We start from the raw sequence: 25226 nt of genomic DNA on the forward strand, positions 1-25226 counted from the left end.
CAGCAAAGGGGAATCTGATCAGCCTGCTGTCTGAAGAAGGTCAGACTTAACCTTTGCCTAAGGACTGGTTTAAGCACTCCTGGAAAGCGACTCTCACCCCAATTCAAGGCTGGATTTTGTGACCCTGCCTTGTTCCTGTAGCACCTGCACAGCTCATTACAGAGTGTGACTCCTGGTGGAAAATAAGCAGTTTGCAACAGGAGTGAGATTGGATCCAGAAGGGAGCAATATCCCTGAAGAAAGAGGAACAGAAAATGATAGCGGATAGTTTACCCAGTGAATATGCCTGTTCCCCCTCCCCACCAGGGATTGAACTCAGGGCTGCTGGACCACCGAGCTACATATACAACCTCTTGTTTTTCCTCCCCAATATTTTAAGACACTTCTCTGTAAATTGCTGAGGCTGGCTTTGAACTTGCAATTCTTCTGTTTCAGATTCCAGAGCTGCTGGTATTATAGGTGTGGACCAGCACGCCTGGCTATTCTTCATTATTTTTCGAGTTAAAACTGTGAGAAAATCTGAAGATTTGGGTACTGAGATGCTAACATGTTCAATATAATGAAGTCTTGAGGTTTTTCAAGCTGTTAGGGGGACTTTTTGCCCAATCCACAAGTCATGTCAGGGGAATAGGAACGGACACATTATATGCAGCAACGAGGCCTCCGTGTATGCAATGAAGATGGTTACTTTCATATTTCCTACTGTTAGGTTTACAAAAAACAACGCATAGGTGAGCATGCAATGCACTGACATATAAAAGTCCTGTTTGTGATGTGCATTTCTACAAGAAGTCAGTGCTGAAAGAAGTCAATGCAAACTGGTAAGAGCAGGAACCACTGGGGAAGACAGAAATGATGTAGGAAGAACTGTCATGATTTTTTTTTAAGCAATGCTGATCTAACATAGGGTCCTATGAAGGCTGGATGAGAGCTCTATCACAGAGCTACACCCCAGCCCACATGCCTCTTTTATTCATATGTAAGTATATTTAAAAAATCAATCACAATTTGATTCTCTTCGGCCATGTAGATGGGTTAAGTAATGCACTTCAGTCCATGGGACCTGAGTTGCTTTACCATGGGGAACAAAAACTGCACCAAATTCTTAGAGCACCTTCTCAGAGGTTCCCTCTGCACTGCCATGCTGCAGGAGACCTTTCAAGGGAACTGCAGACTCAAGCAACTGGTAGGGTGGGGAACAGTGAATGAACTTTGTCCTGATAACTCAGTGGCATCTAGACCTAGCAGCTATGTGGAGACAGCTTGCTCCTAAGGGCCTGCTCATCGCAGCAAGGTAAGGAGAATCCTTGGCCTTGATGCCAGGGGCACTCCTGTACTAGTTCTCTGTCCTATTCCTTTGGGAAGCATCTCTGTTATTTGGCCACAGGGTTGAATTGTTGGAAAGAGACTGCTGAGCAAGTCCAGTCCTTGTCAGTCTGAGTCTGAACTCTCACATGACTTGGAAGACTTATGCTTCCATTTCTTTTTCTTTTCTTTCTTCCTTTTCTTATGTTTTTCCTTCTTCTTCTTCTTTTTTTTTTTTTTGCTTCCCTTTACATTCTGAGGAACTGGAGTTGCTCCCATCCTCTTCTGAGGTAGAATTCTCTAGTAACTGCTTTAGTTGTTATATCGTAGGCATAGAAGATTGATCAAAGTAATGTGATGCTTAATATTGAATATTTCTTTTAGGTAAACATGATTTAAAAGCAGTATTGAGGCAGGTAAAAGCCACAATTAAACACATAGGGTTTCATTGTTCATAAATGGTTCGGTTCCCATAGTCTTTATAACTTGTAAAACATGTAGCATTTTTTTTTTTTGTACCAGTGATGAAACATACCTATGGGTTCTTACCCCTAAGCCATATCTTCTGCCCCACCATTTTTCTTTTTTTGTACTAGAGATTGAACTAGGGGCACCTCATCACTGAGCCATATCCTAGTCTTTTTTATATAAGTGTGCATATATATATATTTTTTTCTTTTTTTTGTGAGGGTGTACAGTCATTAAACACAGGGGCACTGAGCCACTGATTCACACCCACAGTCCTATTTTGTATTTTATTTAGAGACAGGGTCTCACTGAGTTCTTTAGCACCTCACTTTTGCTAAGGCTGGTTTTGAACTCGTGATCCTCCTATTTCAGCCTCCTGCTCTGCTGGGATTTAGGTAGATTTTTTATTTTGAAAAAGTTACTGAGGCTGGCTTTCAACTTGTGATCCTCCTGTTTCAGTCTCCCAAGCTGCTGGGATTACAGGTGTGCATCATGCATCACTGCACTTCACTAAAGATGCAAACTTAATGAACCTTTTTCCACACTGCTCAGTGTCAAATTGGTCTACCTTCTCAAGAAGTACAATTTAGTGCAAGCAATTTGAAAAAAACCCTTCCCTCTTCATGGGGTTGGGGGTGGGGTACTGGGGACTGAACCCAGAGGCTTGCACATGATAGGGGACACTGTCCAGGTTGTCCTTGAATACTTCTTCCTGAGTACCTGGTATTATTGGTGAGTTCTAATGTGCCCGGTTCCTTTTTTACCCTGTCTTTAATCATGTCTAAGAATAAATTTTAATGAAAGCTCTCAGATTCTCAGTGATGTTGGAGAAGATATATTGAACTCATTGAACAGTGAATGAATTATAAGCAGATACTACAATGTGAATTTTCAACCTCAACTCTAGGGGAGTGAGTGTGCTTGGTTAAAAGGAGGCTGGCGTAGTACTACTTCCACACTGGCCTGCTTATCAATGACTCCTGGCCTCCCAATCACTCACATGTCTTTTCATTCTTTTCATGTCTTTTATTCTCTCAAATGATGTCATACATGGGATCTTCATGTACCTTAAGAGATCAGAAAAGGTTAAGGTTTTGTTAGGCTTCCTGGACTGGTAGTTAAATATAAATAAAATCCTTATTTTTTTCACTTGAATTTCATATATATATATATATATATATATATATATATATATATATATAATTGTTCTTTTTAGTTATACATGACAGGTGCATGTATTTTGAATATCATACATACAAGGAGTATAACTTCCAATTCCTGTTATATGTGGTGTGGAGTGACACTGGTCATGTATTCATACAGAAACATAGAAAGTTATGTCCAATTCATTCTACTATCTTTCCCATTCCCATTTACCATTAAAAATCCCTACTTTATTTGATATAGCTTTATGTTTAATATATTCTAATTCTTTTTAGGGGTCATTTTGCTGTAGATTCATTAAGGCTAGAAAAACAATTTCCCAATTAGAAAAATACAAGAAATAATATTATTCTGGAGGCAATAGCTGTTCATATAGTGGCATGATCTTTTTAAAAATTTTTTAAAAATTGTAGTTGGACACATATTTTTATTTTATTTCTTTATTTTTATGTGGTGCTGAGGATCATACCCAGTCCTCGTACGTGCTAGACTAGCACTCTACCGCTGAGCCACAACCTAGTCTGTGGTATGATCTTTTTTATAAAACAGTACTCAATTTGAGAAATATTGAGGTGATTCTCTTTGGCTTATGTGGATAGATGACAAGAAGATAATATTTAGTGAAATAAATGAGTTACAAAATGATGTGTAATAATAATCCATTTATAAGTACAGTAAAATATATGCTACATACCCCAAGAAGTCTGGAAATATGTGCATCCAACTACTTTCTGTAGACCCACTCTGGGGAGAGAAGTAAGATTGGACTTGGTGGTAAAAACCTTATGTAAGTTTTTCATTTTGCTTAATAAGACAAATGTATTCTTGTACCATTTACATAATTTAAATTGGCTTCAAGCCAGGCATGGTGGCACATGCCTGTAATCCCAGTGGCTCGGAAGGTGGGGAAAAGAGGATCACAGATTCAAAGCCAGATTCAGCAATTTAGTGAGGCTCTAAGCAATTTAGTGAGACCCTTTCTCAAATTCAAAAATAAAAAAGGACTGGGGATGAGGCTTAGTGGTTAAGAACTCCTGAGTTCCACCCGTTACCAAAAAAAAGGCTTAATATAAAAATACATATAGGCAGTTGGGTGCAGTGGTGCACACTTGTAATCTCAATTGGGAGGTTGAGGCAGGAGGAGTCTTAAGTTCTAGGCCAGCCTCAGCAACTACACAAAGCCTTAACAAGACCTGTCTCAAAGTAAAAAATAAGAAGGCTGGGAATTCAGCTCAGTGGTAGAGAGCTCCTGGTTTCCATATTCAGTACAAATAAGCAAGCAAACAAATATATAGGAGAAACATAGTAAGTAAATCATCTCAATTTAAAAGATATTTATTGATTGATTGATTTGGGGTAGGAGGGGTTGAACTCAGGGTTACTTAACCACTAAGTTATATCTCCAGCCCTTTTTCAAATTTTATTCAGAGACAGGGTCTTGCTGAGATACTCAGGACCTTGCTAAGTTGCTGAGACTAGCTTTGAACTAAAAAAGAGTATATTTATTATATACATTTTAGATAGTACCAAAAAATTAAATTTATAAAATGTATTGAGGGCAGGTGGTACATCTCAGTGTACCTTCCTACTGGATACAGGGCCCTGAATTTAATACCTAGCACCAGAAAATAAACAACAAAAGATCCCAGTACTGCAAAAAATAAATACATAAATCAATAAACACATAGCTAGCTATATAAATAATCTATTATCCTATTTAATAAAAATAGGTAATTTCTATTAAATTTTGATACATTTCTTCTACTGGTTATTCATAATTTAGGAAGAATTCTCATCTTTATGATATACATAATTCTACTGATTTTTACTTAGGTTTTCATGAACATTTTCCTTTAACATTACATATTTTTCTAAAACATAACTCTTAGAGCTGAGGGTATAGATTAGTCTATGTATGCTAACCACTCCCAACCCCCTTTTTTGCAATCCAAGGGATTGAACCTAATGCCTTATGCATGGCAGGCAAACACTCTACCTCTGAGCCACATCCCCAACCTTATCCGATTTTATTAATTAATTAATTAATTTTTTTATTTATTTGGTATTGGGGATTTAACCCAGGGGCGCTTAACCACTGAGGCACATCCCCAGACCTTTCTATTTTTTATTTTAAAATAGGGTCTCACTAGGGCTGGGGTTGTAGCTCAGTGGTAGAGAGCTTGTCTAGCTTGTATGAAGCACTGGGTTCGATTCTCAGCAGCACATATAAATAAATAAAATAAAGGTCCATCAACAACTAAAAAAAAAAAAAGGTATTAAAAAAATAGGAACTCATTAAATTGCTTAGGGCCTAAGTTGCTTAAGGCCTCGCTAAGTTGCTGAGGCTAACTTTGAATTTGCAATCTTCCTTCTTCAACCTCCAGAATCACTGGGATTATAGGCATGTGCCACCATGTCTTGGCCAGATCTGATTTTGATATATGCTGATAAACCCAGTATATTCACACAGCAGCATATTTCATTTGACAGAAATAATTACTGAATGATGTATTTATATCTCTGGGATGTAGTTCTATTCAAATAAAATGAGGATATGATAGTTCTGTCTTACTGTCATCTATAGAGGAAACATATATTCACTTATAGCTTAAAATAGTAAGACAGTGCCAGGCACAGTGGCCTTTGCCTGTAATCACAGCAGATTGGGAGGTTGAGGCGGGAGGATCACTAACAGCCTGGGCAAGTTAGTGAGACTCTGTCTCCAAAATAATAAATAAAAAGGGCTGAGGAGGGCTAGAGTTGTGGCTCAGCACTTGCCTAGCATGTGTGAGGCACTGGGTTCGATTCTTAGCACTGCATATAAATAAATGAATAAAATAAAGGTCCATCAATATCTAAAAATTTTTTTTTTAAAAAAAGGGCCAGCGATGTGGTTCAGTGATAAAGCGCCCCTGGGTTCGAATCCCAGTAGCAAAAAAAAAAGTAAGATAAGTCTGGGAAATGAACACTTTTATTTTAGTAAGGAAATATGACTTTACATCTGATAACTGGGGGCTGAATAGACAATGTCTGCTTTCAGAACAGAATAAGAACATTTTAATTGAAGTGAGCCCACCCCCACCCACCTACCCTATCTGGGAACTAAATGGAGGAGCACTTTACCAATTAGCTATATCCTCTAGACCTTTTTAGTTGTGTATTTTTTGGTATCAGGAATTGAACCCAGGGGCATTCAACCACTGAGCCACATGTCCAGTCCATTTCTTATTTTTTTGAGACAAGAGTCTTGGTGAATTTCTTAGTTCCTGAGGCTGGCTTTGAACTTGTGATCCTCCAGCCTCAGTCTCCTGAGCCACTGGAATATAGGTGTATGCCACCATGCCCAGGTAATTTTTATTTTTTCACTGGAGACAGGGTCTCTCTAAATTGTTTAAGACCTACTTAAATTGCTGAGAGTGTCCTTGAATTTGCAATCTTCTTGTCTCATCCTCTGTAGTCACTAGGATTTCACCCATTCACCACCATGCCTAGCAAAGTTAGTTTTTTTTTTTTTTTTTTTTTATTAAAGAGCTAATCTATTAAAAATGCATAGCAGCTGGAGGCAGTGGCGCACACCTGTAATCCCAGGGGATCAGGAGGCTGAAACAGGAGAATCATGAGTTCAAAGCCAGCCCCAGCAATTTATAGAGGCACTAAGCAACTTGGTGAGACCCCCATCTCTAAATAAAATACAGAATAGTGTTGGGGATGTGGCTCAGTGGTTGAGTGCCCCTGAGTTCAATTCCCGGTACCAAAAAAAATAAAGATGCACTTACCATCTGACAACTCTGATCAAAGGCTTCTGGAGAACGTATTCATATGAACATTTGATTCACTGATGACTACTGACTCATTTGATATACAGTGTCTTTGATAAATGTAATCGACACTGGGGTTTTACTTACTACTCTGAACTGTTCTAGCTTCTGGTTGCCTTTGATAAAGAAAGGGCATTCTTTGTCGCCTATTTGGTGCCCATACTGTTTACAACGCCAACCTAAAAATGAAAGGGGCAATATTTCTGTAAGATGACATTGTTAAATTTCAGCAGATTAAGTTTTTATTCATTAGATTCTAATTCTAAAAGTAAATGTAATCAATGGATGAAAATGAAAGTAAGTTTCCCCAAAATACAGATCAACTAATTGCTTCCAAGCATCCTTGAATCATGTAGCATTAGGAATAAATTATTCTATTATGACATATTTACCAAAAAATTCCATGAAAAAGTATCCCAAAAGGGGAAATTTATTTTTAGTCTTCCTAAATATTTTTTGTGTCACTACAGTTTTGTGAATAAAACTTTTTATCAAGTGTGTCTGATTCTGTAGGCTAAAGGTGTAGGTAAGTGGTAGAGTGTGTTCTTAGCAAGCTCAAGGCCCTGGGTAAAATCTCCAGCATCAAAAATAAATAGCTGGGGGGCTGGGGTTGTAGCTCAGTGGTAGAGTGCTTGCCTAGCATGTGTGAGGTACTGGGTTCAATTCTCAGTACCAGATATAGATAAATGAATAAAATAAAGGTCCATCAACAACTAAAAAAATTAAAACTAATTAACTAGCTAAAAAATTAAAACTAAATAAATAAATACCTGAATTACTCAGCCTTAAAGAAGAATGAAATCATGGCATTTGCAGGTAAATGGATGGAGTTACAGAATATCACGCTAAGCGAAATAAGCCAATTCCCCCAAACTAAAGGCCAAATGTTTTCTTGATATGTGGATGCTGATCCATAATGGGGGAGGGGAGGAAAATGGAGGAACTTTAGATTGGGAAGAGGGGAGTGAGTGGAGGGGAGTGAGTGGAAGGGAGTGGGTGTGGGGGTAGAAAGATTGGTGGAATGAGATAAACATTACTACCCTATGTAAATGTACGATTGCTTGACTGGTGTTACTCTGCATCTTATACAACCAGAAATGAAAAGTTGTGCTCCATTTATGTATAATGCTTCGAAATGCATTCTGCTGGTATGAATAACTAATTAGAACAAATACAAATAAATAAATCAGTAGCTGGGGTGCTGGGGCTGTGATTCAGTGGTAGAAAGCTTACCTTGCACATGTGAGGCACTGGGTTCGATCCTCAGCACTACATAAAAATAAATAAATATAAATAAAGGTATTGTGTCCATCTACAAATACAAATATTAAAAAAGAAATAAAATAAATATCTGAGAGCCATTTCTCATGCCTGTAATCCCAATTACTTGGGAGGCGGAGGCAGGAGGATTGCAAGCTATAGGCGAGCCTCAGTAACTTAAGGAGACCCCATCTCAGAAGAAAAAAATCTAAAAGGGTAGGGAATGTACCTCAGTGGTAAAGCTTCCATGGGTTCAATCTCTAGTATGGAAAAAAAAAAAAAAAAAAAAAGGGTTGGGGTGGGGGGCTGTAGGAACTCTAAGAATTTTAACCTCTTTTGGGTTTGAACCCAGGGCATTCAATCACTGAGTCATATCCCCAGCCCATTTTTTTTATTTTGAAACAGGTCTCTTTAAGTTGCTTAAGGCCTCACTAAATTCCTGAGGCTGGCTTTGCAATCAAATTCCTCCTGCCTCAGCCTCCTGAATCGCTGGGGTTATAGCATGTGCCATCAAGCCTGGCTGGAATGATATATTTTAAATCATAAGACTTAAAAAGAAAAAAAAATGAATATTAAATGAAGATTCAGTTTAACATTTAAAAAATGCTAAGATTATTGAATCAGAATTTTATGCCAGCAAATTGCACTTCAAAAATAAAAAGAAAAATGAAGAATTTCTAGATTAATAAAACTGAAGAGAATTTGAGGATTTTGGAGTTCATCTCATTGGTACAGTACTTCCCTAATATATGCCAAGCCCTGGGTTTTATCCCCAGCACCACCGTCCCCCCAACAAAACAAAACCAAAATTACAGAATTTGTTGTATATAGATGCCTAAGTCCACCTGGGCTGCCTAAGTCCTGCTGGGCAAAATAACCAAGAGGTGACAAGCAACTTGAAGGTTGAAGCAGGAACTACTTTATTGCGAGTGAACTCAGCAGGAACTGAGAACTCAAAGTAGCGGGCACCCAAGGTAGCAGGAGCCACTTCTCTGCCAGACTGCAGAGGTACATATGAAAGACCCCAGCCCAGAAACCCCAGGCCCCATTGTGAAACCATCAGGGCGTGTTGCTAACCCACGTAAACACCGGAGAGGTCTATCTGTTAATCAGTTAAGGGTAGTCTATTGTGAGAGGACAGGATGGTTGAGAAAGAACAGAAAAGCAGATCCCAAGGCATGCCTGAACAAACAGGAACTGATAATGATAAGCAGGAACAGAAAAACCAGAGTGCAATATGTAACTGTCATGAGGTTTATCCAGGAACATAAAGTGAAAAACAACTTTGCCCTTTAGGTAATCTATATGTTGGGTTCAAAATAACCAATAAGAAACCTGTTACTTCCCGCACGCGCGAAACCTGCCCCATTATCCTATAAAAGACCTGTACCCCAAAGCCCGGTGTGCCAGTTCACCAAAGCCCCAGCTGAGGTTTTGCTGAGCACCCGCAGGCGTCTGTGTATTAATAAATTGCCTCTTGTTTTTGCAGCCAGTGTCTCGTGCGTCTTTCTTGGACAGGGAATCAGAGGGTCTTTCACATATACCCAACTAATTACACACAGCTTAACTTAATTGACATCATCTAGACACAGCAGTCAGTCATTAAAGAATCCTCATCATCTTAATGGCTCCCTGGCATTGGCTCAGAAACCACTCCTCCTAGCATACTGCCCGGCGCCATCTTAACTTGGTTGTGGCCCTCATCATAGAGTTGCCCTATAAAAGAAACAAAGTTGAAATTATGTGAGGGCACTAGGGATAACTCAAATCCATGTGAAAAAATATGGCACCAGTAAAGTTAACTTGAGAGGTACATATAAAAGAAATATTTTGTGGTACTTCTTTTATTCTCTTGCTTAAAAAAACAACAGAAAGCAATATTTATAAAACTGTGATGACTTATTATATATAAAGATGTAATTTTGGGGGGAGGGGGGTATTGGGGATGAAAAACCAGCCTCTACCTCAGAGCAAAGCCTGTCCAAGGAAGGGACATGACCTTTGTCCTTGGAAAAACCCACAGAGCGCTCCTAGGCACATTCCCACCCTGCTAAGTTGTTTATCTACAGGAGAGATCTGCTGTGCCAGGTGTCCCTGACTCAGTCAGGCTAGGTGGGGACCCATAGCAGCCCCCTAGCAGCCACCAATCAGCATGAGACAGGGAAATACCTGGGATGCCAGATGACCCTCCCAGTAGTTTGTGTTGTTGGGAAACCATGTAGTTCAGCATGTACACCCCTCTTGGCTTAAACCAATCAGTTCAAAGGAATACCCCCTTTGTACTGATCAATCACCCCTAGACAACTTGTTACCGCCAGTGAATGTGCTAATCAAGTTTTAGAGTTGTTATTTGATTTTCCCGCGGTATGTGATGATTTGCTAAAAGAGGCTATATGTATGTGAAGTCCCTGCCCTCTCCAAAAAATGTATAAAAAATGCTGCAAACCCTGGGTTCAGGGCCTCTCAGCGTCATCAGTTGCTGTGTGTGCGTGCGGAGGACCGAGCTAGCTCGCAATAAACACCTCTTTGTTGCTTACATCGATCTTGGGTCTCTGGTGGTCTTTTGGGGGTCCCAAATTCGAACATAACAGGGATTGAACCCAAAGATGCTTAACCACTGAGCACTGTCCCCAGTTCTTTTTTTATTTTTTAGTTTGAGACAGGGTCTCACTAGGTTACTTATAGTCTTGCTAAGTTGCTGAGGCTGGCAATGAACTTGTGATCCTCCTGCCTCAGTCTCCTGAGCTGCTGGTTTACGGACCTCCACCACCTCATCAGATTAACGATGTAATTTGTAAGACAATAATAGCACCAAGGGAGGCAGGGTGAGGTATGGAATGTGCATGAGGAACTCCACCTGTCCAGACATACCTTCTGTGGACTCTGATGGCTCCTCAAGTCATGTGCTCTTCCATATCCCCCACACTCATGGCATTTCTACCACGGAATATCTTTCTTTCTTTCTTTCTTTTTTTATCACTTGTACTCCTGATGTGATGAAAGACCAATGAACTTGGAATCATAAACTTTTGAGTTATTTCTTGTTCTGTTTCCTTGGACCACTTACTGACATAAGCCAATTTCTTTTCTTTTCTAGAAAAGGGGATCATGCCATGATCTTATCAGGTGCATGCCTACAATCACAGGTACTTGGGAAGCTAGGGCAGGAGAATCTGCAAGACCCTGTCTCAAAATAAAAAGGGAAATATAGCTCAGTATAGAGTGCTTGTATGGCATGAAGAAGGCCCTTAATTTGATGTCCAATCCCCTGTCCCCATCAAAAGAGGAGTGTGCTAAGACCAAGCTAAATAGAACTCAACACACTTTGTAAACTGTTACATAACTGTATGTATGGAAGAGTGCTATGGTTTGGATGGGACTTGTTCCTCAACGGTTCACATGCTGGCACCTGGTCCAGAGTGCAGCGGTATTGAGGTGGTGAATTTCTAAGAGGTGGAACCAGGTGAAGGTAACTGGTCGTTGGGGTACATCCTGTCTCCTGGGACTCTGTTAGTTCCTGTGAGAATAAGCTGTTATAGAGAGAGTTCATTTGTCTTGAGTTTTTCTCTTGGTCATAACAGGTTTCCCTTCCACTGCTCAGTCATGCATGATGCAGCTAGGGAACCTTTATCAAGATGCCAAGGTTATGCTTTTTGGACGCTCCAGTTTCCAGATTAGTGAGCCAAATAAACTTTTCTTTTTTTTTTCAGGGCTAAGGACTGAACTCATGGCCTTGCACAGTGCTAGGCAAGTGCTCTGCTACTGAACTAAATCCCCAAACCCCAAAATAAAATTTTTAGGAAAAAAATATATATATACATAAATGTGTGTGTATGTGTGTGTGTGTGTATTTATTTATTTATTTATAGATGGACACAATATCTTTATTTTTTATTTATGTATTTTTATGTGGTGCTGAGGATTGAACCTAGTGCCTCACACAACCCTAGCCCCCAAAGAAACTTTTTTATAATCTACCCACCTTTTGGTCCTTGTTATGAAAATAAAACAAACAAAAATAGTTAGACCAAAAAGTGTTATTTAAACTCTTCCACACCCACATTGCATAACTTTGACTTCTTTCCCCAATGGCATCCAAAGTCCTTTAGTTGGCGCTTAAACCAGAAATTCCCGGGCATGCTTGTTGCCTGGTACATCAGGAATACAGTGTTCTGGCTTAGTCTCATCTTCCTAAATGAAGGGAACAGTGTGTAAACAACATGGCAACAAAGCATCAGAATTTTTTCCCTTCTTCCTAGCAACACACTATTGCCTTGCTTTCTCTTAAATCATCCCCAGAAACAAGAGAGACAAATTATACCTGATAGGAGAAACAGGAAATCAATGTAGAACTACACCAGAAAAATAACTTTCCTCAGAAAAAACAGACTTTACTATAGGGAAGTTATAGGGAAGCATGAGTCTGTTTTTCACACAGAAATGATTTGTGAGTTCCTCCACATTCTGATGTAAATTAGATGCAATGATCAAAAGAAAGGTTCCATTCCCTCAAAATGTGTGGAATCAAGCAAGGCATAAAACTGAAATAGGGCTAGGTATGCAGCTTAGTGGTAAAGATTTGCCTAGTGTGTATAAGGCCTGGGTTCTATCCCCAGAACCACCAAAAAAAAAAAAAAAAAAAAAAAAAAAAAAAGTAAACCAGGTTTTCTGTAATAATAGAGATAGTATATTATATGAGAACAGTTCATTATGGCCTGACACAATAGGGCACACCTGTAATCCCTAATCCCAGTTATCTAGGAGGCTGAGGTAGGAGATGCAAATTCAAGGCCAGCCTGGACAACTTAGTGAGACCTTGTCTGAAAATGAAAAATAACAAGGGTTGGGGATGTAGCTCAGTGGTAGAGCACCTGAGTGAGTTCCATCCCCAGTACACCTCCCAACAACAACAACAACAACAGTTATAAATCACAAGAGGTCTTTTGGCTTTATCTGATATCTCCCGCATGCAGAAATACCCTGACAGGGTGGTCAGGGAGCTGAGAGAGGGGTCCCTGTTCAGGGAGGCTGAAGTAGATGCGCTCTCAGATCTCCTGAGAGGTTGCTCTTTGAGCTGAGGACACTTAAGACCTCAGCATGGGGTGTACTGAGGATCTGGCCAGGTAAGGTAGGCAAGGAAAATGTGGCAGCAGTGCTTTGAGGAGAGGCAGCCAACAGTGAGAGAAGGGGAGCTGTAGCCCAGGAAACGAACACACCCACCCAGACACACACCAACTCAGACACACACACACACACACACACACACACACAGTGCGCACGTGCCTTGTTGTTTTTTTGGGGGGGAAGGGAATATGCCTGATGAAATTTCCACAAAGGAACAAAGCCCAAATTAGGACCTGTCTGGCATCTGCAGGGAAGAAACAGCATTTTCATAAAAGGAGGTTTAAAACCCAAACAATCATTTTTCCTAACAAGTTATAAGGTGTGCAAGTACGTCTAACAGAATAATCAGAGTACAGACATCACACTAACCTTGATAAGCCCAGGAGGAGGTTTTTCATAGCTAAAAAAAAAAAAAGAAGAAGAAGCAAGACTTCATCAATTATATTAACAGAATCAAACACACCAAGTTAATACAAAGCAGAGCTATAGCATTATTAATTAGACATTTTAGCAAGGATAAGCATTTCTCATCTGATTTGCAGACCAGGAATCAGCTCAGAAGTGCGGAAAGATTCCCCTGCCTAGGCTCAGCTGTACTCAACTATCAAACACTCCCCACATTGTCATTTTTACCCTTGAAGGACCCTACTCTGTGGTTTTTTTAAAAAATATATTTTTAGTTGTAGATGGACACGACATCTTTGTTTTATTTATTTTTTCATGTGGTGCTGAGAATTAAACCCAGTACCTCACATGTGCTAGGCAAGAACTCTACCACTGAGCCACAACCTCAACCCCTAAAACTCTGTGATTTTCTAAAAAATATTTTTAGTTGTAGATGGACATGATATCCTTATTTTATTTATTTTTTCATGTGGTGCTGAGAATCAAACCAGTGCCTCACATGTATGAGGCAAGCGCTGACTGTACTCTGAAGAGACCAGAGGCTGGGTGTGAAATGCTTACATTTCAGACAAATGTCTAAAGGGGAAGAACACTGTACAGTCATCTATGTGCTCACAGAACAAATCTCAGGCTTTTAAAGGCATCTATACTGCTTCTACAAAGAGTAACACATAAACGTGGTTAGTTTAGATCTGTGCCTCACTCCTCTAAGCCTGCAAAGAAGCACTCATTTTAATATTTCAGAATGGATGGAAAGGACAGAAACACAATGTAATGTTTTCTTCATTCTGACTCTTCTTTTTTTTTTCCCCCCTTCTGACTCTCAAATAGAGTTTAAGAGACCCTTCAGAGGAGAATGAAAATTAGGGATGAAAGTCAAGGAGAATACACTGAGGGAAAAGTGAAATGATTTTCCATCTCCTCTTCTGTTAAGATGTGGGAGAGGGGCTGGGGATGTGGCTCAAGTGGTAGCGCGCTGGCCTGGCACGCGTGCGGCCCGGGTTGGATCCTCAGCACCACATGCAAACAAAGATGTGTCCGCCAATAACTAAAATAAATAAATAAATAAATATTGAAATTCTCTCTCTCTCTAAAAAAAAAAAAAAAAAGATGTGGGAGAAAACTACTTGGTAGATGAAGCATGAGAAATGTCCAAGTCACTAATTCAGAGCCCTTCTAAGGGTCAGAGGAGGATCTGTCTACTTAAGATTGCCTAGTAAATGAATGGATATGAACAGAAATAGCTTCTTAGAATTGGCACAGTGCTCTTCCCCAAACTGATACTTAACTAACTGATGCTAGGCAAGTGCTCTATCACTGAGCTATATATCCCCAGCCCTGATTATCTTAAGACAGGGTCCTTCTAAATTTGCCCAGGCTATCCTCCAAATTTAATGATCCTCCTACCTCAGCCCCCCAAGTAGCTGGAATTAGAAGCATGCTCCCCAACGCCCCCGGCTTTAAAGTATTAACAGGAATGTGTGTCATAACACAGGGCTAATTTAACAACAGCAATGGAAATCTGAACAACCTAACAAGATGGTAGACCCCATCTGGTAGCCATTTGTTAGAAACAATAATATGATGCCTCAAGCATCTGGTCTGAAAGGAGTTTGGTAGTAAAGTGTATAAATCCCCAAATCCAATAAACACATCATTTTAAATCTTAGGAGTTGAACAAACAACAAAATATGGCTAATTAAATTTAGAATCAAGCTGAGTGTGATGGTACATGCCTGTAATTCTGGAGTCTAGGGAACCTGAGGCACAATTGCTACCCTAAGGCCAGCCTCAAAAATTTAGCCAGACCCTGTCAAGAAAAAAAAAAAAAAAAGACTCAAATTCATGAATAAATATATTTTTGCCATGATGAAAAAGAATGTGCTGTTTTGCAATATTTTGTTGTTGTTGTTGTTGGTTCTGGGGATTGAAGCCAGGAACACTTGACCACTGAGCCATGTCCCCAGCCCTATTTTGTATTTTATTTAGAGACAGGGTCTCACTGAGTTGCTTAGTGCCTCACTGTTGCTGAAGATGGTTTTGAACTCAAGATCCTCCTGCTTTAGCCTCCCAAGCCCCTGGAATTACAGGTGTGCACCACCATGCCTGGCTCTGTTTTGCAATATATTAACATTAGAAATGGCATTTTCTAAAACATCCATTTTACAACTTGTTTCATAAATCTGTGGAAAGGTGGCTGATATTAATTCCTAGGGCTAACCAATTGACCAATGTAACACATTAGAAAAGATACTTCTCAATGTTTAAAATAATATTTAAGTACTAAATATCAGAGATTACAAAACTGGAATAACGTTATGTACCCTTTAGATTCTGAGCTGTGACAGTTTAAGATATCTGCATTTGGCTGGGGATGTAGCTCAAATGTAAGCCTGGGCTTAGTAATAGCACCCTTATCTACTATGACAGAAAGTTAATAGATTAGCCTAGAATTGTTGACTCTAAGAAAACAGTATATAGTTTAGAAAGATGCAGTTATATCTCAGAAGTATAAGCTAACTGGGCTTGGTGGCATATGCCTGTAATCCCAGGAACTCAGGAGGCTAGGGCATGAGGATCAGAAATTGTAGGCCAGCCTCAGCTACTTAGTGAGACCCTGTCTCAAAATAAAAAATAAAAAAGGACAGGGATGTAGCTCAGTGGATAAACATAAACACCCCAGTTCAAAAAAAAAAAAAAAAAAGGTACAAAAATAAAACATGAAATTTTGTTTGGTGCAGGCCACAGAGAGCATGTGGGGTTATTGAGGAGTCAAGCAGTCCATTACTTTTTTTTTTAATTAGTTGTTGATGGGCCTTTATTTTATTTATTTATTTGTGGTGCTGAAAATGGAACCCAGTGCTTCACACATGCTACACAAGCACTCTACCACTGAACCATAACCCCAGCCCCAGTCCTTTTTTTTAGTATTTCTAGTATCATTTTATTTTTAAAAATACTATATATAAGTGTTCTCTGATGTTAGAAACCAAACAAGACTCCAAAATGGCCAAAAGCAAACTTGTCAACAACCCACTGTTTTAAGTTTCTTCAACTGGCAAAAAAACCCTTTCTAGTGTGAGAATCTGACCATTGGATTCGGCTCTAAATTTGCACATTAACTGGTCACTGTATCCCTGACCACACAACTTAACTACTCAATCTCAATTTTCTGTAAAAGCATGTTTTAATCTTTTTCAGTGGTGAATAAAGGTCTATGAATTACAGAAAAAGTCCATAAATATTGATAGCTGGGTAGGGCCGGGCCCTGCTTGGCCTTAAACTAGGAAAAGATCTTTGAACATCTATCTGGCTTGCAAGGGAAATCTAGTGTGCCGCTGAATGACTTCAACGGACCAAAACCCATCTATAATGTGGATGCCTATAATGCGGATGCCAGAAATGCAGGGCCTGTATCCTCTATCTACTGCCCTGATGAAATTAAAAGTATTCAGCTTTTGGGCCAGACCCCCAGCAAAGGAATACATTCATCAGAGGTTTAACAACATTAATTAGGAAAGATTTTAGAAGTTTCTTGAGGCTCTTTCCTTATATAACTTACCTAACAAAGGTAACTAGAAGTGTTTGAAACAGAAACAAATTATTGAATGTGTGACTACCAAATTTAGAAACATTTGAGTTTTATGGGTTACAATCCCAGCTTTAAAATAAAAAAACTTTTTTTATTTTTATTTTTTAAATTTTAAGATAAGTTGCTCAGTCTTGCCTGGAACTTGAGATCCCCCAGCCTCAGCCTCCCGAGTGCCCGGCTTCCCTGGCTCTTTCTCGCGTCTCTAAACTAACATGGCTTTTCCCTTCTCAGAGTGTTTCATGCCCATTTAGCAGAGCCCATTCAAAGAACCTAGAAGGGCAGATTCAGATTCCAGTTGACTCTCCTCTGCAGCCCGCGCTCTCCAGGTCATCTGGACTCCTGAAGGCCTCAGGAGCGAGGGGACACGGAGCTGCCTCGACCCGGCCGGGTTGACTGTGAACCACGGCATCCCGAGCTCCGGACGCCGAGCTGCAGCGCCTTCTGCACTGCCGCGAGGGCTGGCCGGGCCGGGACTCTGAGGACTGCGGAGGCGCCACCCTCGCCGATCCCGCCGCCAGCCTTGGGACGCTCAGGGCCAGCTCTTGGGCGAGTCCTCGGGGCTCCAGTCTCCTCCCCATAGCACAGCGACACGCCCGGCGCTCCTCTTCCCTCTCTACGGCCGAGGATGAAGGGTCTGGGGTTGCCCCTTCGCAGTGGGCCATCAAAGGGAACGAGTCTCCAAAAGTGCCCGGCGGGGCGTGTTTGTCACTCGGTCCACCAACGCCGCCCGCAGCCTCCCTGGGGCCGATGCCGCCCTCCTTGTGCGCGGGAGATGCCTCGGGGGCCCGGGGGCCCCGCGCCCAGAGGAGGCCAAGCCGGCAGGCGCCGGGGCCACCACCCTTCGCGCAAAGGAGGGGCCTGAGGTGCAGGCCCGCGTCGCCCGGTCCCCGGCTCCGGCTGCGGCCCAGAGGGCAGGGGCGGCGGCACCCCGCGGACTCACAACGACTCTAGGTGTTTGAGCTGCTGCAGCTGCTGCGCATCGTGCCTCCGCCGCTTCGGCTCCCGGCAGTTCCTGCTCCGCGGGCTCCCGCAGCTGCCGCGCAGCCCGCCCCCTCCCGCGTCGTCGCGTCCCGGCCCGGACAACATCACTGTCCCGCGCGCGGCTCGGGCGGAGGCCGCGGCCAAGGTCGCAGTTCCTCTGTGTGGCGCCCGGCCGGCACGCAGCGCCCCTATTCTTGCCCCGCGACCCGCCGGGCCGGGAGCCGAAGTCCCAGCCGAGGCCACCCGGCCCCCCGCCTCCGCGCGGCGACCCCCACCTCCGGGCTACGGGTCCGGGTCCCCACAGGCGCCTGTAGGCGCCCCCTGGCGGCAGCCCAGAGCCAAGGTGGGCGGGGGTAGGGCGAAGCCTGACAAGGCTTCTTAACCCTGGTTACCTGCCCGGCCACACCCCCTTGTGGGCCTAGGCCCCGCGCAAGTCACGTGTGTTGTCCCCCTGGGGCTGGACACACTGCACACTATTAGTTCATGGGCCCGGTCTTTTTTCCATTTTCTAATTTTTGTAGTTATAGATGGACAGAATGCCTTCCTCCCTCCCTGGGCATTCCTCCCCTCCCTCTGCTCTGCCGCGGAGCTACAAGCCCCAGCCCTGTCGGTGTTTATGATGAGTTTGATAGGTCCACTCATAACCTGTAGTAGAATTCACTCATTTTTTTTCTTCTCCCTGCTTTCTTCCTCCCAGTGTGTTCTACCAGGGAGCTACTTCCCCAGCCCTTTGCATTTTGCCGTTTCCCCCCCACCTCCCCCGGGGGCGGGATACTGGGGATTGAACTCAACCACTGAGCGATATGCCCAGCGCCCCCCTACCCTTTTTGTATTTTATTTAGAGACAGGGTCTCACTGAATTGCTTAGCGCCTTGCTGTTGCTGAGGCTGGCTTTGAACTCCTGATTCTCCTGCCCCAGGCTCTCCAGTCGCTGAGATTACAAGAGTGTGTCACCACTCCCTGCAGTCTGATGTGTTTTATAAGTTTGTGGGCCTCATCTTTCTGATAAGTTTGGTAGGTACATGGATCCATGTACTTCTGATTAATTAGATAAATTCATAGGCAGTCATTTTTATTGGGGTGGCATGCATTTAAACTCAAAATGGATTAGTTTATGGTAAACTACTGCTTTACAAAATAGTAGCTGGTTTAGGAATAGGCTGAAAACTGATGTTTATATATGGTGGAGTAATTCAGAAGGACACAGCCTGCTGTCCGCACTTTGCCTCAATTCCTGACTACCAAATTTGGGTCACTGAACAGCTGGACAGCCCAGACATTTGATTCCTATAACACTTCCACCTGGTGAATTATCCTTCTGTGAACCTTACTCTTTCTCCTATAGTCTGGAATAGTACAGTTGAACAGTCAATCCTCAAAGCTACAGTTTGTGTTTGGGTAAACATGGTGGTGATTTTATAGCATCAAGGGTTATTTATTTATTTTTTTAAACCAGAGTTTTAAGATGAAGGCCCCAGATTCAGAGATCCCAATAGACTAGATTGGCCACCAATTCCAAGATGCCAATTCAAGAGATGAACAGTGGTAAAGGAAAAGAGATTTAGCTACACCAGCAAGATAAGAGGACCAGCATTGTTAGTCCTGTCTTCAGGGGGCTGAAGACTTTGAAGTTTTTAGAAAGGGGAATGAAGGCAAAGGCTGAGGGTTTGAATATCTAGAGGGCTTGCACAGCTGGCCATGGTATAGTTGGTCTTTATCTCAGGATATTTTAGGTGAGATGGTGTCATGATAATAAAGTTGCTATTTTCTGGAGCTTAGTTTTCTCTTGTCAATAGATGTTTATTTATCAGACCTGTTGTTCCTGGAATCCAAAGTGACTGCAGGAAAGAATGGCTCAAGAAAACTCAGGAGTTAAGAAAAAAAAAAAAAAAAACAAGTCAGGGAAAATGTAGCTGGGTACAGTAATCCCAATAAATTACGTTCTATGTAATCTCAGTGATTTGAGATACTTAGGCTGAAGGGTTTCAAGATCAAGACTAGTCTGGGCAACTTTTTTTTTTTTTGGTGTTGGGGATTGAACTTTACCATTATCTACATCCCCAACCCTTTTTACTTTTACTTTTTCTTTGTAATTATTTATTTGTTTTTTTTTTTTTTTTTGGTTACACATGACAGTAGAATGTATTTTTTTTAATTCTTTAATTTTCATTTTTTTAGTTGTAGAGGGACACAATATCTTTATTTATTTATTTATATGTGGTGCTGAGGATCGAACCCAGTGCCTTCCACATGCTAGGCAAGCACTCTACCACTGAGCTACAACTCCACCTCCTCCTTTTCTTTTTTTGGTTCTGGGGATTGGACTCAGGGATACTTACCCACTGAGCCACATCCTGAGCCCTATTTTGTTTTTTATTTAGAGATAGGGACTCACTCAGTTGCTTAGTGCCTCACTTTTGCTGAGGCTAGCTTTGAACTTGCAATCCTCCTGCCTCATCCTCCCGAGTAGCTGGGATTACAGGCTTGCACCACAGTGCTTGGCCTGAAGGGAAAGCGAGGAACAAGAGATGGTAAGCGAGAATTAAAAGGAAACCAGGCAGAGATACAAATGAGAGTTTATTTGTAAGAGCTGACAAATAAAGGTCATCTTTCTATAGGAGAGTGAGGCAAAACAGGCTTGAGTTCTGGGACTTTTATGTGAGAGGCTCAGGAATCACAACCAGGCAAGTCCTAGTGCAGGCAGTTAGGGGTTGGGTTGGTATAAGGGAGTGGTGAGACTTTCTCAGAAACACCAGGGTGGGAAAGCGAAACTTTTCCTTAAAATGGTGGCTGTCACTTAAAATGGCCATGCAGATGTTAAGCAAGGACCTTACACAGCCAATATATATATATTTTTGAGTTTCTTAGACCCTCACTAAATTGCTGAAGCTGGCTTCACGTTTGCAATCCTCCTGCTTCAGCCTCCTGAGTTGCTGGGATTACAGGCATGTGCCACCATTCCCATTACTTTTTATTTTGAGACAAGGTCTTGCTAATTTTTCCAGGCAGGCCTTGAACTTGCCATCCTTGTTCCAGATAGCTTGGATTACAGGCATGTTCCATGAAGCCTGGCATCATTCAACAAAAATTTGTTGTTGTTGTTGCAGGGATTGAACCCATGAGCACTTAACCACTGATCCACATCCCCCAGCCCTTTTTTATGTTTTATTTTGAGACAGGGTCTCTCTAACTTGCTTAGGCTGCTTTGAACTCATGATCCTCCTGTCTCAGCCTCCCCAGCTGTTGGGATTATAGGTGTTCAACACCATACCCACCTCATTCAACAAACTTTTAGTGGACATTTTTTTGGGGAGGGGGTACCGGGGATTGACTCAGAGGCACTCAACCACTGAGACACATTCCCAGCCCTATTTTGTATTTTATTTAGAGACAGGGTCGTACTGAGTTGCTTAGTGCCTCACTTTTGCAGAGGCTGGCTTTGAACTCATGATCTTCCTGCCTCAGCCTCCGGAGCCACTGGAATTATAGGTGTGTGCCACCACAACCAGCTCTAATGGACATTTCATTTATGATTGTGATGGAGAATGTGTTCTATTTGGATCTGATCATCAGGGTCATTTGGAAAGCTATGTCTCCTGTTGTAAATTATAAAACTTTCCCATTTAACAGATTTTTGTTTGCCCTGATAAAATTTCTATTATTCCAAGTCCTGTGACTTATGGAATATCTTTGATGTACATGTTTGATGACCTCTCTGTAAATTTCTTCGTTTTAGTGTCTTCCCCTACCCATCTACACGTGATTATCTATCACTATGGAATGACAATTTTCTAAGTGGAGGGGATAAATTGGTCTTTGCCTTCATGAAGCTTACATAATAAAAAATGTTGAACCAATAATTACCCATATATTAATGTTTTAATGACCAGGGTTTGTTTTTGTTATTTATTGATTTATTTAGAGATGGGGTATTGCTATATTTCTAGGCTGGTTTTGAATGCCTGGGCTCCAGAGATCCTTCCTTACTTAGCTTCCCTAGTGTTGGGAGTACAGGTGTGTGCCACCACGCCCCACTTAATGATCAGTTCTTTTTTTTTTTTTTTTTTTTTTTTTTTTTAAATACCAGGGATTGAACCCAGCAGCTTGTAAACACTGAGCCACATCCTCAACCCCTTTTTCTATTTTATTTAGAGACAGGGTCTTGTTGAGTTATTGAGGTTGGATTTGAACTGGCAATCCTCATGTCTCAGCTTCCCGAGCAGCTGGGATTCCAGGTGTGCACCATAGTGCCCGGCTTCAGTGACCAGTTCTATGAAGACACATGGAATACCTATTCTAGTGACATCTCAGGAAGTCTTCCCACAAAAAGGGACAAACCAGCAGAGATTTAAAGGACAAGTAGGAGTTGTTGGAACAAGGAATAAAAGAAAGCATCCCAGGAGGTGGAATAAGTCTTTAGAAGAGGCTTTGTGCATGTGAGAAAGAAAAAGCCAACATGGGACTGGAGGTCTATGAGTCAAGGGACAGAGTCATAAGATAATGCTGGAGAGGCAGATGGGATGGGATGGAGTTGTCTTAGGTCTGGCATAAATTGTGAAAGATCTGGATCTCAAATAGATTAAGCAGGATGAGAAGGAAACAAAATTCCACAAGTATTTATTAGGACTGATGAATGCAACTTTCATATATATATATATATATATATATATATATATATTTTTTTTTTTTTTTTTTTTTACTGTGGGTTGAGAGTCACCAGAGGATTGTGAATTCAAATTTAGGGAATTGCTAGAAATATTTAAAAAATAAAATTAACATGGGGGCGGGTAGCTTAATTGTAAGGTGCTTTTTTATGGGTGAGGTGAGCGCTCTACCACTGAGGCACCACCCAGCCCCTGCACAGTGCTTTTCTAGTATTCACAAGGCCCTGAATGGGATCCCTAGCACCGCAAAACAAACAAACAACAACAACAAAAAATCCTTCACAGCGCCCCAAAACAAAACAACTGGGTGTGCTACCATGCACCTATAGTCCCAGTTACTCAGGAGGCTTAGGCTTGGTCCCCAGTCCCTGACCCTGCAAAGAAGAAATATCAGAGGGCATCACAGATAAGTAAGATTAGTATTATTTCTTCCCAAATTTATTTTGTCCTATGACTTAAGGTAAAAATTGATTTAAATCTGTATTCTGAATATTAAATTATGGGACATGCTTAACGTAGTGCCTTGCACATATTATATATGTTTATTTATTTAGTGTTTGGCTCAACAAACAAATGGCTTGATTATGGATATGGTCCCTATGTCTCTGATGATTTAAAAAAATATTTTTTAGTAGTTCTGCTCTGAGGTGGATTGATTATCTCTGCATTTAGCTGGTGACTGTACTTGGGCTTGCTTGTTCCTCTAGTGTGGACCTTCTAGAGGGAAGGAGATTATCTGACAACATTTCTGTTATCATCCAGTTTTCCTAGTGGGCAAGCCCCAATGCATAAGCACCTTTCAAGGTTTGGCTACATTATGTTTACTAATGCCTTATTCATCCAAAGCAAGTCATTAAGGATAAATTCATAATTAAGGGATGGATATGTAAAGCTTGAGAGCAAACAAGCAAGGATAAAAACTACTACCATTTTTGTAACTACCATACATCTTGAGAAGAATTCTGGCACCATTACTGAGCTTTTCATGCTACAAATGCAAAATAACATTATGTTTCCCAGCAAATCCCGTTCTTCAAACTATCCTACATTGTCACTGAAATAGGTTGAACCTATCTCAGCTTTCAGACTTATCTGTTTGCAGGGATCTTTTCATTCCCAACCCCTTAATTTTTTTTTTTTGGAAACAAGGTCTCAGGTTATACAGACTGACCTTCAACACTCAGTTCTGCTGCCTTGGCTTCCCAAATAGTTGGGATTACTAGTGTGTGCCACTGTGTCTGGCTAGAAATGTGTCTTATATTGGGAATGTGGATTAGTGGTGGAAAACATGAAACTTTAAAGCCTATACTGGAATCCATTGAAAAAAAGAACAAAATTTTGAGATAAGTGACCGACAAGGTAAGGTAAGCTAAGTGCAATGTGAAAGTAAAGATGAAAAAAAAGAAAGTTAAAAAAGTTGGCATTATGGGGGCTGTAGCTCAGTGGTCGAGCACTTGCTTCCTCCATGTGAAGTACTGGGTTCGATCCTCAGCACCACATAATAAATAAAGGTATTCTGTCCATCTACAACTAAGTATTTTTTTTCTTAAATTGGCATTACGAAGTTGAATATTTTGCATACCCTATATAACAGGAAAGTCACTTTGAGGCGACTACTAAAAAGAATAATTTACACATGTGTATCAGGGGACAGGTACAAATAATTTCATAATAGTACTTGTTCAATTATCAAAAAAGCCACATAAACCTAGAAACTGTTCAAAACCCTCCACCAGCTTGAGGATCTTGGTCTTGCAGCCCATTTTCCTTTTCAAATTGAGTATACAGTAGACCAGCACCACCTGCGCCTCGAGGGCGCATACGCTGGCCAAGACTGCCTAGTCCATGCACAGGCCCTCGGGCTCATCTTGTTGAAAAAACTAGCGGCCGCTCACTCTACAAGGCCGCCAGCCTCCGAAGCGCGGGAACTGAACAAGCGGCTGAGCCGCGGCGCGCCCCTCAGTGCCGCTCTGCGCGGGCCCCGCCCACTGGAGCCGAGTGGGTGGGGCCCTGGTGCGGGAGGGGAGGCTTCGGTCCCGAGCCCCGGCGGGCGGCGTGGCTTTCTCACAACCTGGGTCTGAGGGAGGAGAACTGCGCTAATTCCCTCTGCTAAAGTCTAGTAGGCAGGGCTAACGAGCTCCGCCCAGGCGACATTGGATTCCAGTCGCGGCCCACCCAGAACCAGTCCCCGCCTCCCGGGCCTCAGCCTCTCTGGACTACAGCCCCCAGTAGGCTGCGCGTCCGCAGCGTGTGACTTGCGCAGTAGCGTCCGTTGTAAAGTGCTATGACAACAGGGCGAGGATGGCTTGGAGTTAGGCTGGACTGGGGAGGTGTCCCTTCCGCTGGCCATCCGTTTTCTGCTCTCTGGCTCACGCTGCCTCCTGCATCATTTCCTCCAGTGTGTGAGCAGCGGGACTTACAGTTGTTCTCGCCTGCCGGTCTCTT

At 41.9% G+C, this 25226-nt stretch overlaps 1 protein-coding gene across 1 annotated transcript; it reads right to left on the reverse strand.

Moving 5' to 3' along the window:
* Positions 1-1431: 1431 nt before the first annotated feature.
* Positions 1432-25131, reverse strand: LOC143397643 (uncharacterized). Its single transcript, XM_077109979.1, is given in 10 exon segments — positions 1432-1554; positions 1556-1631; positions 2776-2840; positions 6843-6934; positions 12077-12206; positions 13509-13539; positions 18077-18142; positions 18144-18438; positions 24682-24858; positions 24957-25131. Coding segments are annotated over 10 exon segments (1230 nt in total).
* Between the last annotated feature and the right edge of the window lie 95 nt (positions 25132-25226).

Source organism: Callospermophilus lateralis, chromosome 1 (genome assembly GCF_048772815.1).
Source record: "Callospermophilus lateralis isolate mCalLat2 chromosome 1, mCalLat2.hap1, whole genome shotgun sequence".
Lineage (NCBI taxonomy): Eukaryota > Metazoa > Chordata > Mammalia > Rodentia > Sciuridae > Callospermophilus > Callospermophilus lateralis.